This window comes from Suricata suricatta, chromosome 9 (genome assembly GCF_006229205.1).
Source record: "Suricata suricatta isolate VVHF042 chromosome 9, meerkat_22Aug2017_6uvM2_HiC, whole genome shotgun sequence".
Lineage (NCBI taxonomy): Eukaryota > Metazoa > Chordata > Mammalia > Carnivora > Herpestidae > Suricata > Suricata suricatta.
In genome coordinates, this window is record NC_043708.1 from 24,769,483 (window position 1) to 24,783,089 (window position 13,607).

The window sequence follows — 13,607 nt, forward strand, 5'->3', positions numbered from 1 at the left end:
CGCACACAGTCTCAGTCTCTCTCTCTCTCTCTCTCTCTCTCTCTCTCTCTCTCTCTCTCTCTCTCACACACACACACACACACACACACACACACACACACCCCTCATTCCTTTGGCCTGCTAGACTCATGCTGAACTTTCCAGTACCAAATGCTCCAAAGAAGCAAGGCGTTTTGCAGAGGACCAGAGAAGGAGACAAACTTTTCCCATGAGTTTAGATTAAAAAACGAGTTGGCCACATGTACAGCTATCAGGAATGTGAATCAGGCATTCAGGACAAAGTTGCAAGGGCCGGGGGCCACTGTGAGAAGACAGGGTGCTGAGTCAAAATCTCTATCACAGCCACCTCCCCACAGCACTCGCCCAGAAAGTCCCCTCTGTCCCTCCTATCTCAGACTAAACGGAATATTGATTCGTGACTCCAGATCACCAGAATGAAAAGCTTCCTGTTTGCGGGGCTAGGTTGTTTCTTCATACGTATATTTTTAAAGAAACATCTTTTAGTTCCTTAAATATTGGTAAAAGAGAAGATTGTTTCTAAAATGGAGTTGGGGAACCCATAAGCTCCAAGAGGAAATTTCCAGTTGATGTCAGGATCTCACTGAGCTGGAAAGGCCTTTCCCGGGGACTGGGGCCCTTGACACTGACCGTTTCCTCCTAACTCACCGCCTTCAGGCCTGAACGAGTCCAGCCTCCCATCACCCCATCTTCCTCTTCCACGCTGCCCACACCCCCAGAAGGGCGGCGGGCACATACAGGTTTAGTTCCTAAAGCCCCTCCCTTGGAAAACCAAGACTAATGTCCTCATTCTGATTTATTTTTAAGTGTACCATTAAAAATTAATTTCCCCTTTGTTTTTCTCTGGGTCACTAATTCTGAATTACCAAGTGGCATTTCTTCCTACGGGTGAACCCACGTAGCTTACCCCCAGGACAGTTTGTCCCTTGTTTCTTTAACAACAGCACGGCGGTCATCGGTCGGTGGGTAAGGCAGCCCACCCTCCCCCTCACCTCTGCTCCCTGGGTTTCACGCCGAGGGTCTCCAGCCGTTTGGGTCACGGACACATCTGTACCCAGGCACATGCAGGCCAGCCCACTCACTCCTACCCTGGCTGATTATATATGTACATAAAATATTGATTAGAAATGGTAATGGAGTCACCTACCGGATTGGCTACAGGAAAATGAAAATGAAGGAGAGAAAGGTATGAAGGTACAGTGTATCTGTGTGTGGTGGTGGTGCGTGTGTGCGCGCGTGCGTGTGTGTATGTGTGTGTTAATTTCTCACCTGGGAAAAGTGAGAATAACACTAACACATTAAAAAATACTCTCTGTGTGTTAGCAAGTGAGAAGAAGGGCTGGAGAGTTCTTTCTCGCTGAACCGAGGTCCCTGTGCCCTTGGGTTTTCTCAAGTCCGGGAATGTCGAGGAAGCCACATGGGTGGAAACTGGGTCCAGAGCTCACTAACGCACTCGTGCGCATGTTCCCGGAGAAACATCAGCACCAGTGGCAATGAATGGATTCATCCTACTGTGCTTCCAACACACCAAAGAATGCAGTCCCCGGTTTTGTTACTTTGCTACCAGTGGTTCTAAAGCTACTTGACATGAAGGGGGGGGGAGGGGGCGCTGAGGTCAGAAAGAGGCCTCCCCCACCCGCCAGCCTCTGACCTCCACAAGCTCGTCCTTGGAAATTGTGCCCCTGCACCACAGCAGATGCAAACGCTCCCCCGGAGGCACACATCTGTACCCGAGACCAGCTCACCAATGCTTGGGGCTGCCACCCAGCACGTCCTGGGCTTTGAAAAATGGCATCTCACGTGGATCCTTAGTTCCTCAGTGGAGTTGCCGGGTGTATTTCTGGCTTTTCTGGTGCCCGGTGGAGTGAGAAGTGAATTCTTTGCAAAGAAACCAGGAAGGCTAGGGGATCCAAACTACTGTCAGGCTTCCTTTATAAATGATTTCCACTTCAAACCCTTCCCAGACACCTAGGACCCCTTGCTGCTTCCCTGACATTCCCTCTTTGCCCATATTTCTCCCCAAACTCAAGCCAGGCTGGCCGTCCCCTCGATGAACTACCCAGCTGCTAAATCCTCCCTTTCTCCTTGTTTTTCTGGTCAACATAATCAAAGGATGTACTTCCCCCATTCGAATTTTCATATTTATTGGCTATGACTTGAGCCAGGGACACATACATAGATATTTCGAGCTCAGCTAAAGAAGTCACCCTGAAGAGAGGGAGCCTAAATAATTTAAAGATCCAATATTTGTCGTACTTGGTAATTTTATGTGAAGAAATGCCCCACGAGCATCAAACATTGTTCACAGCCTCATTCATACCCACCCAGAGGCTAATCGTGGCTCCCACCCCTGCTGTGGGAGGGGGCATCTTAGGGTACTACCCCACCCCCACCAGCCACACAAGCTGGGATCAGCGTAACCTTTAAAGAGAAGGAAAAGACACTTTTCAAGCTGATGGAAACCTGAATCCATTAGAATTAAAACTCCCTCAAACCTCCCATCCCAACTCCTCTTCTTCTGACACTCTGGCGGCACCTAAAGGACCCTCTGCCCAGGGAAATCCTAAAACTAGAACCAAAAAGGTCAGCGTGGAGACTGGGACAGTCTGGCCATCGACAGGAGATGCTGCTGCGAAGTTGCCTCCTCGCTCCCGCGTGGTCCACCCGGGTGGAGGCGGTCTGGGCAGCGAAGAGGGGTTTAAGCACACTTCCTGGAACCCCACATTATCCAGGGGATTTATTTCAGGGATGTCGTGGTTCTTGGGGTGGGGTACAAAAATGAAACCATGGTGGAACGGGCACTGACTTTGGTAGTTTAGTTCGCTTCAGAGAAAGAAAAAAAAAAGGAAGAAGAGCACCAAGTTAAGCAGGTCCTCGAGAACCTAGAGTTTCCATTTTATTAGTCTTTCAAGCCTTCGGAGGGACCCCTCTGCGCGCGCCCACACACAGACTGGACAGGGACAGCAGCCGCGAGCGCGGCGGGACGCGCAGCGCCGGAGGGGAGAGAGCCCGGCTGGTACCCGAGCCGGTGGCGGGACGTGCGCGGAGGGCCCTCGGAGGGAAACCGCGGGTGGCCGGAGCAGGACCCCGGAGAACCCAGGCCGGACACGCCGTTCCGAGGGATCAGCTCTCCGCTTGTCCATTCTGCGCGCTTGGCGCGCCGCCCAAGCCCGGGGCCACTGGGAGTCCCGTCCCGCAGCCCCCTCCGCTGCCCAGGCCCGCGCGGCTCGGACAACCCTGGGATCCCGGAGGGCAAGCGCTAAGCCGCCGCGGGGCACGGAAATCGCGTCCGTCAGTACCGCCGCCCGCAGCCTCCCGGCAAAGCCGAGAACCAACTTTGCCTCCGCCGAGGCACCGCCGGGCCGGCTGTCCCCACTCCTGGCGAGACGCGGGATCTCCTCGCAGGGCGTGCGGGGTGCAGTGCGCCGGGGGCCGCGCCGCCCACAGCGCCGGAGCGCCCTGGATCCTCGGCGCCCCGTGCGCGCCCTCGGGGCGCCCCAGCGGGACCGCTGAGCAAGGCGGCGCTGGGCGCCAGCAGTTCCCAAACCCGCGCGGCACGTTCGATTTCGCCCTCTTGCCGGGGACATTTTCGGTCTCCAGTATGGAAATAAATACTAAAGTCGAAGGGCCCCGGGGGAGGCTTTCTCGGACGGGACAGAACATCCTTGCGCCATACCCGCACCTGTTCTGAGCTGCTCCTCCCTAATCAACAGAAACTCAAATATTTTCTCGCCGCGGGGGAAGATCAGAGAGAAAGAGTGAAGGAGAAATCGCTGCTCTTACTTAAAAGTAAGGGTTTGTAAAAGGCGGTGCGGGAAAAGTTAGAGGGGGTTTACCCCGGCCCCAGAAGGAACCCCAGGAAGTGTGCGGCTTTCCCCCTCCGACGTCCCCCAAGCGCCCCCGGGGCTCCTGCTACTTCAAAATGCTTGTAAGGAGAACTGCGACACCCAGGACGGAGGCAGCCGGACTGGCGGAAGGGCAGACAGATCGACCGACCGACCGAGAAACAGAGCACCTACTGGTTGTGGTAGCCGAGGGGGTCCGGGATGCAGAGTTCTGACACGTCCATCAGTCCCGGTTTAGCATTCCCAGTTGGTAGAGAAAGGCGGCTGGGAAATCACGCGGAAGAGCGAGTGAAGGGCACAGGCGAGGTGCGAGTCCGGGCAGGGGCACAGTGAGCGGGAGAATGCAGAGTGGGAGGAAGCGCCGTGGCGGGGCGAGAGGGAGGCAGAGAGCCGTGCGCGCACAGCCCAGCGCTCCCACTCATGCACACACTCCAGCGGGCAGAGGGGATGGGAAGACGGGGAGGAGGCTCGGGCACCAGAGACTTGGAGCCCACTAACCCTACTGTAGCTTTAAGGCTGGGAGACTGATGTATGGTTTGGCTCCTATTGGCTATCTCTCAGGGGCTGGACTTAAAGTGACAGAATCGAGCTGGGGTGGGGGGAGGGGGGTGAGCCAGAGAGACTTCAATGGAATCAGACACTCAGGCGAGGTCCCCACCTCCTGAGGAGTGAGAGGACTGAGCTGTAGAGTGGCAAGGCCTGTCCTCTGGCCATTAAAGAAAAAAAAATGTCCAACTGGCTGGTGGGACTGGGCGGGGGAGGTGACAGATGTGCTGTTTATATATTCCCCCCACCAGCATCCTATCCTTTAACTGGCAGGCCTTGCCACACTCCCCTCTCTCAGCCATTTAGAATGGGTCTGTTTTACAAATTAAAAATGAGTCACCGTGCACCACTCTCACACCCAGAAGAGGCAAAGGCCTTAGACACTCACAGCCTCAAGACCTGTGTTTGGTGCACAACAGTGCAAAGGGTCAGGTCCACAGGTGAGGCTTGGCCCACCGCAGAGAGCAGGAGCGAAGCAGATTCCCTCCCAGCTCCCATCACCTGGGCCAGTTGGTTCTGAACTGCTCTCAAATGGCTAGATGCGGGGTGTGCGTCCATAAAATGCTCTGTAGATGTACAGAACGACGCTCGCCATTGGCAACTCTCAGACATGTACCTGGGACACAGACGTGAGCAAATAAATCCCTACCTGCTTAGGAAAAACACAGTTGTGGTTAAAACAACCGGCACACCTGCCACGTGAGGACACACACCTGATGTTTCAGCATTCACACCTGAATCCCCAACCAGGGGCACACCTGCATCCCTGTCTGCTCCGTCCATGAACCCGAATATTATGGGCTGCCACCGTACCAACACAAGCTATAAGTCATGCCCCCATCCTTCTTCTGGGGCTTTTCATCTTTTGAGATGTGCCAGCCACAGAGAGATAATAATGTGAGGATTTAAATGTGTGGGAGGAGATAGGTATAGAATTACTTAAAACCCCGGTGGAGGCGGGGGTGAGGGTGAGGGGTGGGGAAGCCCTTAGGAGAGACCACCACCTTATTCTCCTATATTCTACAGAAGACAATGGGAGAGGACATAATTTTATCATCAAAATACTGCGTGCAACTGCAGGCAGTATTCAGGCACTTCAGGAATAAAAGCAGGGGAGGTGGTGAGAAGCCCCAGGAGGGGGCAGGCGCTCTGGAGGGGCTGGGGAATGGGCGGTGGGACCACAGATGATACTTGACTTGGATAAATGTTATGTGCGCGCAGGCTGGGAAACGGAGCTGAGATTTTTCATATGTGCCGAGGCGGAGGAACGCATGGGATCCTCCGGGCTCGGGGCTCAAGCAGGCGTCTCGCAGAGAGATGGATGAAGATGTCTGCTCTGTCAGCAGAACCCCCAGCAGCCCCGGATCTTTTTTTAATCACCTAGGTACTTGGTTGTATTAGAGACGGAAGCAGGGTGTAGAGGCTCGGTCCTTAACCAGGGCCTCAAGACCTCAGTGACTAGTTTGTGTCCTTTCCAGCCCCCTGAAATCCCTTCTCCAAGCGCCTGCAGCCAGGGGGCTCCTTGTAAAATGCACACAGTCCCGGTGCTTCCCTTGGCCCCACAAGGAAGCCTCCCAGGACAGACTCCTGAGTGTCCCTCTGCAGCCCTCCTCATCCTGCCGCCTTCTTGACCGCACTGGAACCTTCTGCTATTCAGTTTGCAATTATATATGATTGGCATAATACCCCCCCCACTAAATTATAAGCCCTATGAGGGGAGGGACTGTGTCTGTTTTTGTTTCCCAGAGAACATCCAGTGAGTAATAGGTCCTGAGACAGAGCAGTTACTTGAAGAATATTTTGTTGAATGCACTGAAGCATGGCAGTTTGGGGTGAGCCTGCTGAGGGGCAGGCTGGCTGTCCCAGAAGGGGGTTAGGTTGTATGGGATCAGCGGCTCCTTGCTCGTGTGGATGCACCAATTTTAACTGGAGACAGAAGACACTTGATAGAACATGAAAAGAAAGACAACTTCACAGTTGGGCAGTGCATTCCAAGCCACTGGGGGCAAATGAGGGAAAACAAGAAGTTTCCTTGGTTAAGAAGAGGGTTAACACTCCTGCACAATCACTGTCTGCATCCAAGGCGGGAGGAAAGTAGCTGAGGGCCTCTCTCTGGAGACTAGATGATTGCCCTCCAGGCAGGGAGGGAGACCTCTTCCACTTCCTCCTCGCCGGTGCCTGTCCAGCCACCTCACCGACAGCCCAGGCAGAGTTCTTTCTCGTTCCCTCCCTGGCAGGAGAGCCCGTGGACCCCGCAGGAGGGGGGACGAGGGCCCACCAGCAAGGATACCCTGGTGACCCGATGAAGCCTGGCAGGTCCGGCTTTTCCTGTGGTTCTCCAGGGAAACTGCGGGGTGGGGGGTCCTACACTCTTCCTGGGGCCGGCCTCTCTCCACTCTGCCCTCACCCAGCTCACTGAGAATAGTTATTACTTCCCAAAGCCAGGGTTGAGTCCCAAGCCTCTAGCAGGACAAACGGTGGTGCTGGAAAGTACAGCAGCCCCCAGGTCTCTGTGTGACCTTACCGAGGTCTCTCTTCTCTGAAATACAAAGGTGGGGGGCAGCGGGAAGTAGAATGAGTGGGTGGGGCTCGCGGTTTCTTTCCACCCGGAAATTCATTCAACCAGTTATCATTTCATTCTTGCCCCGCTCACCTACAGCAGGAGCAATGTGCAATCCACCCCAGCACGAAGTTCTCAGCCATCCACCCCTTCACTGACTTGTGTCCCAACCCTGGTGCCCCCAGATGGGCACGTCAGCCAAAGGGGACTCTGGGACAGAAGGCATTAGAAACAGTATTTGTAGATGGTGTAAGGTGAGAGCTGCTCACTTAGTTCTTGTGACCAAACTCCTTTAACTAGATGTTCATTACACTTACAGAACCTGACAGTGGAGAGGGGCTTGGAGAGTCATTTAGAATCGCCATCAGACTTTACAGATGAGGAAACTTAGAAATTTCCCTGTGTGGAGAAGTGACCTACACAAGGTCACACAGTGAATAACTGTAAAGCATGCCATCTTTGGTGCCTGGATTTCTTCTTGCCCAACTCCTAAACCTTTGTACACATGTCTCTTCGCTTTCCCTCCCTACTCCTTCTCCGAGTCCAAGCTCATTGCTGAGAAATATGAACCCAAACCAGAGCAGTGCCATTGGCATCACTGTCCACACACACTTCTTTGCTAGGCAGGTGGTGGGGACCAGGCTGATGTATCCACACCCTTCCCCGCCTGGTTTCCTGGGAGAAACAGGTAGCACTGATGGGTGGACACCAAATTCCCGACCTGCCTTCCTGCCGGGAGTAATGCTCCAGCTAGCAGGGAAGTAGGAAAACATACCCAGACCCAGCCTGGCCCACCCTGTTCCCCAAAGCTGTGTTCCCCAAAGCAAGCGCCAAGTATGTCATGGATAGCTGAACACAGATCCACACTGACCATCCACTTATTCTTTCCCATCCCAGGCTGGCTAAGTCCTGAAAAGGGGGTTGTCTGAACACCTGCCCTGGACCCCAAGGGCTACCCAAGTGACCTTGATCTCTGCCGCTGACCCCCGTGCGGCACCCCTTGCCACTGGTCTGGTGGAAAACCCCACCTTCGGTAGAGCCTCGTCTTGGTACACATCTTCCTGCTCTTGCCGCAGCCTCCCTGACCCGTCATCTCTGCCCTCGTGAGGCAGCGGCTCGCAGTATCTCTCGGATTCTTAAATCCCCTCCCTGTGGTGTGCTGCTCTGAGCCCACAAGAGGACGATTTTCCCATCTTTCAAGCGGGGTAACTTAGCAGGAGCTGGTGAACGCAGCATGGGCCGTGGAGGAGCAGAGGGCTTGATGGCTTCATCACTAAAAGAGCCAACAAGACTTTTTGGAGTCTGCCACACGCTCCCTAAGTCCAGTGAATGGGGGACACTGAGTGTTTGGTTACCCCGTCCCTGTCCCTCACCCTCACATTCCCTGAACCCACGTTTGCAGGCGGGATGACGCCATAGGAAACACACAAGGTACATAACCGCTTCTTACCACTGGCCTGGGAAGGAGATGTCTCCGTGGAACTGTCTCAGTCACAGTCAGAGCTTGATTGTCATCCACCCCAGGGTAAGGGCTGGGGGAGGGGAGTCCAGGAAGTGCATCCATTGACCATCCATGGTGTCTAAGGTGGGCCTGGCCTAGACAGCGAGCCTAACTTGTGCATCTCTGGGAACAGTACAGGCCGGGCTGGGGCTCCATGGACTCCTGGCCGGGGAAGGTGTCCCCAGCCACACACCTCTTTGGGTCCCTTTCCTTCTCACATGCTTGAATTTGGGGTGTGGGGTTATATTCCTGAGTGGTGGTCAGCAGACTGTCAGCCATTGGCTGGCGCAGGTCCCACGGCTCATAATTAACTGATAACGCTAATACAATGTGAGTTTGTGCTCCCATAATAGTCTCCTGCTGACAGATAAATGCCGCGGAAACATGATGGCTTTTCCTGAAGCTGTAATGGCCCATTATTGGGGCAAGAAGGCTCGTGTATATTGGCACTGCCGCCATGACACCGAGGATAAAATATGAAGGGGCCGTCTTGAGTGAATAAATGCTTGGGTTCCCTCCTACGACCACCATCCATTTTGTTATCAGGAATCCCTACTGGGGGTCTTGGACTAGCTTGCAGATATTTTAGAGTTTCTGTGTCTATTTTTTTTCTGAGCCTCAAGATCCCATTCTCAGTAACACAGCTAAATAGTATATTAAAGTTCTCTGTCTGTCAAAGATTCCTTCTCCCTGCAGGTGCCATGCAACACGGCAACTGCAGTGATCAGGTGGGCTGGGGAGAGGAGAGTGAGAGATTTCTCCCTGCAGAAACAAAGATCTTTTTCCCTCCTGATCGGCAGCAGAATAGGAACACATCAGGAATGTAATAGCTTTGTCCTTTGCCAAATTTCAGGGTGGGGGGAAGGAGGAGGAGGAGGAGGAGAGAAGAAGAATATGTCTTGATAGTACCTGGGACCTAAGAGGCATTGAATAACTAGCTATTGATTAAATGAATGATCTAATTAAATATTTTCCATTACAGTGGATTGTGGGCTTTTCCTTATAACAAAGAACTTTGACCTTATTTCATCTGTGTCACATATTAATTTATCATCCAATTTCTCGTGACTTTTGCATCACTTTAAGTATAAAACATAGTTGGTTTAGAATAGTAGGATGTGCCGTTTGTTTCTAAGGTCTCATCATTGGGAAAAGGAAAACTTCTGTGGTTAATGAGAGTTTTAACTGAAAAAAACCTCACGGTCAGCCCAGGCCACAGAAAGAATGAAGAGTTTGCTTTGCAAGCCCACAAATTATGCCTCCATGTACATTTCTATTTTTTAACCGACTGAGCCACCCAGGTGCCCCTGTACATTTCTATTTTTTAATTTATTTTTTATTTGTTTTTATGTAACCTCTATCCCCCGTGTAGGGCTCGAACTCACAACCCTGAGATCAAGTCGTGGGCTCTACCAACTGAGCCCGCCCCAGGGGCCATGAACATTTCTCTTCTCAAGGATAAATCTCTTAGAGAAATCATACGATACATGAAACTTTCAGAAAATTAATTCTAAAGGACCACACGCGTGACGTGTCATCCAGTGGGAACAAAAAAAAACATGTTGGCTGAGTTTGTCTCACCAGCATTAATGACAGCAAATTCAAAACGGGGAACAGTTAAACCGTATTTTCATTTCCTAATGGCTCAATTAAGGTGGAGCTTCTGACTTCAGTTTTTTTTTTTGAAATGCATTTTATTTTTGTTCTAATAAAATGCTTTATAGAGAGGGGGAAAAACAGCAAATGCTTTTAGGTTTGAGAAAAAATAATCAAATGTCCATGGTATATCCTACACTGTAAAGTGCTCAACCTTTTTAAACATGACTGAGATGATGAGGACTTTTCCCCGCGTCCTTCCGTGAGCAGGGCCGCCCGGCCACGACCTGCACAGATGGAGGCGGTAATGAAACCCGGGCCCGTCGGTGAACCCCCCACAGCTCTGAACGACGTAATTACGAACGGGTCAGTGCCAGGTCCAGAGGGGGCCCCGAGCTGGGTAGCAGAACCATCTCTAACACCTTCACTTCTCATCAACAGTTGGGAACGTGACACTTTGGGAGAATTCCTGACTTAGAAGGGTTTGCCTTCCCAAGAAGGACGCGACAAGGCAAGAAGGGAGACTGCAGAAGAACCAAATGGAGTTTACGGGAGTGGGTAGAAGGCAGTCAACGGTACAAGATTTAATATGGATAAACACCGGTAACACACTTGTCAGCGGTGACCCCAGAGTGAGCCGGCCCGCACGAGAGCTGGTGGGAGGGCAGCGATGCAGAGAGACATCTGGGGTCAGAACAGATAGCACATTAAGCATGGGCCTCCAGCTCAATGGCATGACAAACACTGCTTTGGGGTAATTCTACAAAACCCAGCCGAGCAAGGAGCAGCAATAATTCCTCTTTACTCTCCCTTACTAAAAGCACAGATGGAATTTTATGCTCGGCCCTGAGGGACTTGCTTCGAAGGCAGACTGGAAAGGTGATGTGGAAAGGACTTGGAGAGGGCTGGAGAAGGTGTCGAAGGCCTCCTGGAGGGTGCCTGGGCCCCAAGGAGAGAGACCAGCATGGGATGGGGAGCGCTGGGTGGTCCCTGTGTGCAGGACACATGCTTGGTCCAGACACCATGTGTCTCTCTCTCTCTCTCTCTCTCTCTCTCTCTCTCTCTCTCACACACACACACACACACACACACACACACACACACAGTAGGGATTATCTCTCTGACCACCTCCTTTTCTCTCTCTTGGCCAGCAGCTCCCTCAGGCTGTCTCCTCTCTACTTCCGGTGCATGAGGCCTGGGATTCTAAGGGGCTGGGCAATGCACCCTAGCAGTGCAGGAGGGTAGCTCTCCGATTCCTCCCCTTTCCTGTCCTCTGTGCCCTGTTTCATGGTGTCAGTTCTTTGTATAAACCTTGCAGAAAAGACATGCATGCCAAGCGACACACTAAGTCTCTTTGAGGCTGGGTAGGAAATGGTGGCCGGCAGGGTGGCACATCGTGTCACAAGGCTTGGCATCTGTCCTTACCTCAACTCCTCCTTTTATATCCCTGGGCTTACACCTCCCAAAGATGGTATCAGCAGTTTAATGCTTTCCTCAGGCTCTGCTTTTGAGGGGACTGGGGCCATAAGATAAAGACAGCAAAATGTTGAGGGCCCCCCACTTTCTCTCCGTTGAAGCTATGTTATTATCTCCTACCCCCTTCCTTGGTTAGAGGAGGGGGAGCATGGAGGGTACAAGGGTCGATGGATTACCGCGGCTCGTCACTACACAAGTTACAGACGCGCTGTTGTGCATGGGCCCCCGCAGACCCTGCCCCACCCAGCCACTCACCATCCATTCAGACTCTGTGGTTCTGAGTCAGCGGCCAGAGTTCAGATCGATGGTGACACCTGGAGCTTCCTTCCCCTTCCCCATTTGCCTTTCCTTCTTCTTCCTCCATCCCTGGGAGTCCCAGGACATCTTCTGCTCTCCCTTCCCTGGTTTTCTTCATACTGAGCTCAGCCACTTCCCCTGGTGACCATCCTCCCCCTCATGCACAGGCCTAGCTCTAAGGTACTTTTTGGCCCCGGGAGAGCCTAGTGGCTTTGGGAGGAGGGGTCTGTGATCTCCATGGTTGTCGGCCCGCCATCTTTAGCATGCTGGCTTTCACCTCCGCCCCGCCCCCTCACGGTTAAAGGATGGTTCTTCGGGGGTCAGTACCACTTTCTCATCCAGCTGTGTCCCAATCCAGGAAGGGTGTGTCTATATGTGTGCTTCTGTTGGAGAAAATGTTGATCTTTAGTGGTGTGTGTGTGTGTGTGTGTGTGTGTGTGTGTGTGTGTGTGTGTGTTTAATCTTTATGCCTTTAGTTTGTTTTTCATTTGTTGATTTGGATTTAATTTTAATCCAGAGGAAAATCTCTCCTAAGAATTTCCCATCCCTACCCTAGCGGACTTATCCTCACATCTTCTTGGCCAGAATCCAGTCATATGCTCACCCCGAGCCAATCACTCTCAGAGGAGAAATGGATCACCATGATTGCTTTCAAACACATTGACTCCCTGGAGTTGAGGGGAGCCTCACTTTTCCTGAGCACGTTAATAGTCAATGACAAACGAACCCACTTCTGTTAGAAGAGGAAACAGGAATGGCTGTGGGGTTAGCAACAGTGTCTGCCTAGCCTGGCGGTGCCGAGTCAGAACGACAGCATCTGAGCGGACGTTAGCCATTGGCCAACACGGATGCAAACAGTATGAGGGTTGTGGCCTGTGCAGACAGAAACATGGTAATAATAAATGCTTTGTGTGATCGCCTTACTCCAGTGAGTCAAAACAACCAGTGATAAAATATTTCTGCCCAAGAAAATTTCTTGTCGGTCTGAGTTGTGATCGCTGTTGAATTTTAATAATATACATAAATTCCAAATTAGCATGTTTTCATTAACTATTCTTTAATACAAATTGCATCCCGCATGGAAGTTACACACACACACCCACACACACCCACACACCCACACACACACCCACACACACATTTAGCCCTACTTAGCTTCCGGGGGAGGGTCTCAAGCAAAGATTCCTAGTGGTGCGGAATTGTTTGTGCGCAGGTAAGGGGCAGCGTGTCTGAGTCCCTGGGGTGCCGTGTAGATCCTGTGTTCAGTTGGTGGATTTAAAATAAACAGCGCAGAGATTCTAAAGACAGAGAAGGCACTTGAGCTGCTTCAGTCTTGTTCTTCTATGTGACCTCTTGGAGTTTTCATTTGCATTTAAAATTTAAAGCAATGGAAGGGACAGGACACTGAGCTCTGATATTTGTTAGCTCAATAACAGTTCCCATGTGAAAAGTTTCAAAGTTTGCATCATATCATTTTTTAATAAAGACTTTTAATAGCTTTTGTTTTGAGAGAGAGAGAGAGAGTGCAAATGGGGGAGAGAGGGGGGGAGAAAGAGAGAGAGAGAGAGAGAGAGAGAGAGAGAGAGAATCTTAAGCAGGCTTGATGCCTAGGACAAAGTCTAACATGGAACTCTATCTCACGACCCTGGGACCATGACCTGAGGCAAAATCAAGAGTCAGACACTCAACTGACTGAGCCACCCAGGCACTCCTGCATCGTATCTTTAATGTAGAAATTTACTCTTATGTTTACTGTTATGGATAGCTT

At 51.8% G+C, this 13,607-nt stretch overlaps 1 protein-coding gene across 2 annotated transcripts in view; it reads right to left on the minus strand.

The window, feature by feature from the left end:
• ESRRB (estrogen related receptor beta) overlaps nt 1-13,607 on the minus strand; it is a 168,776-nt gene that overhangs the window by 102,874 nt on the left and 52,295 nt on the right. The window contains exon 1 of one of the 2 annotated variants that reach the window (XM_029951298.1): nt 4,038-4,094. The exons of the other annotated variant lie outside the window; for it this stretch is intronic. Within the exon in view, the coding sequence (XP_029807158.1) occupies nt 4,038-4,087 (50 nt within the window). The 5' untranslated portion in view covers nt 4,088-4,094. Of the gene's footprint in view, nt 1-4,037; nt 4,095-13,607 lie in introns of those variants that run through there. 2 annotated transcript variants of the gene reach the window in all.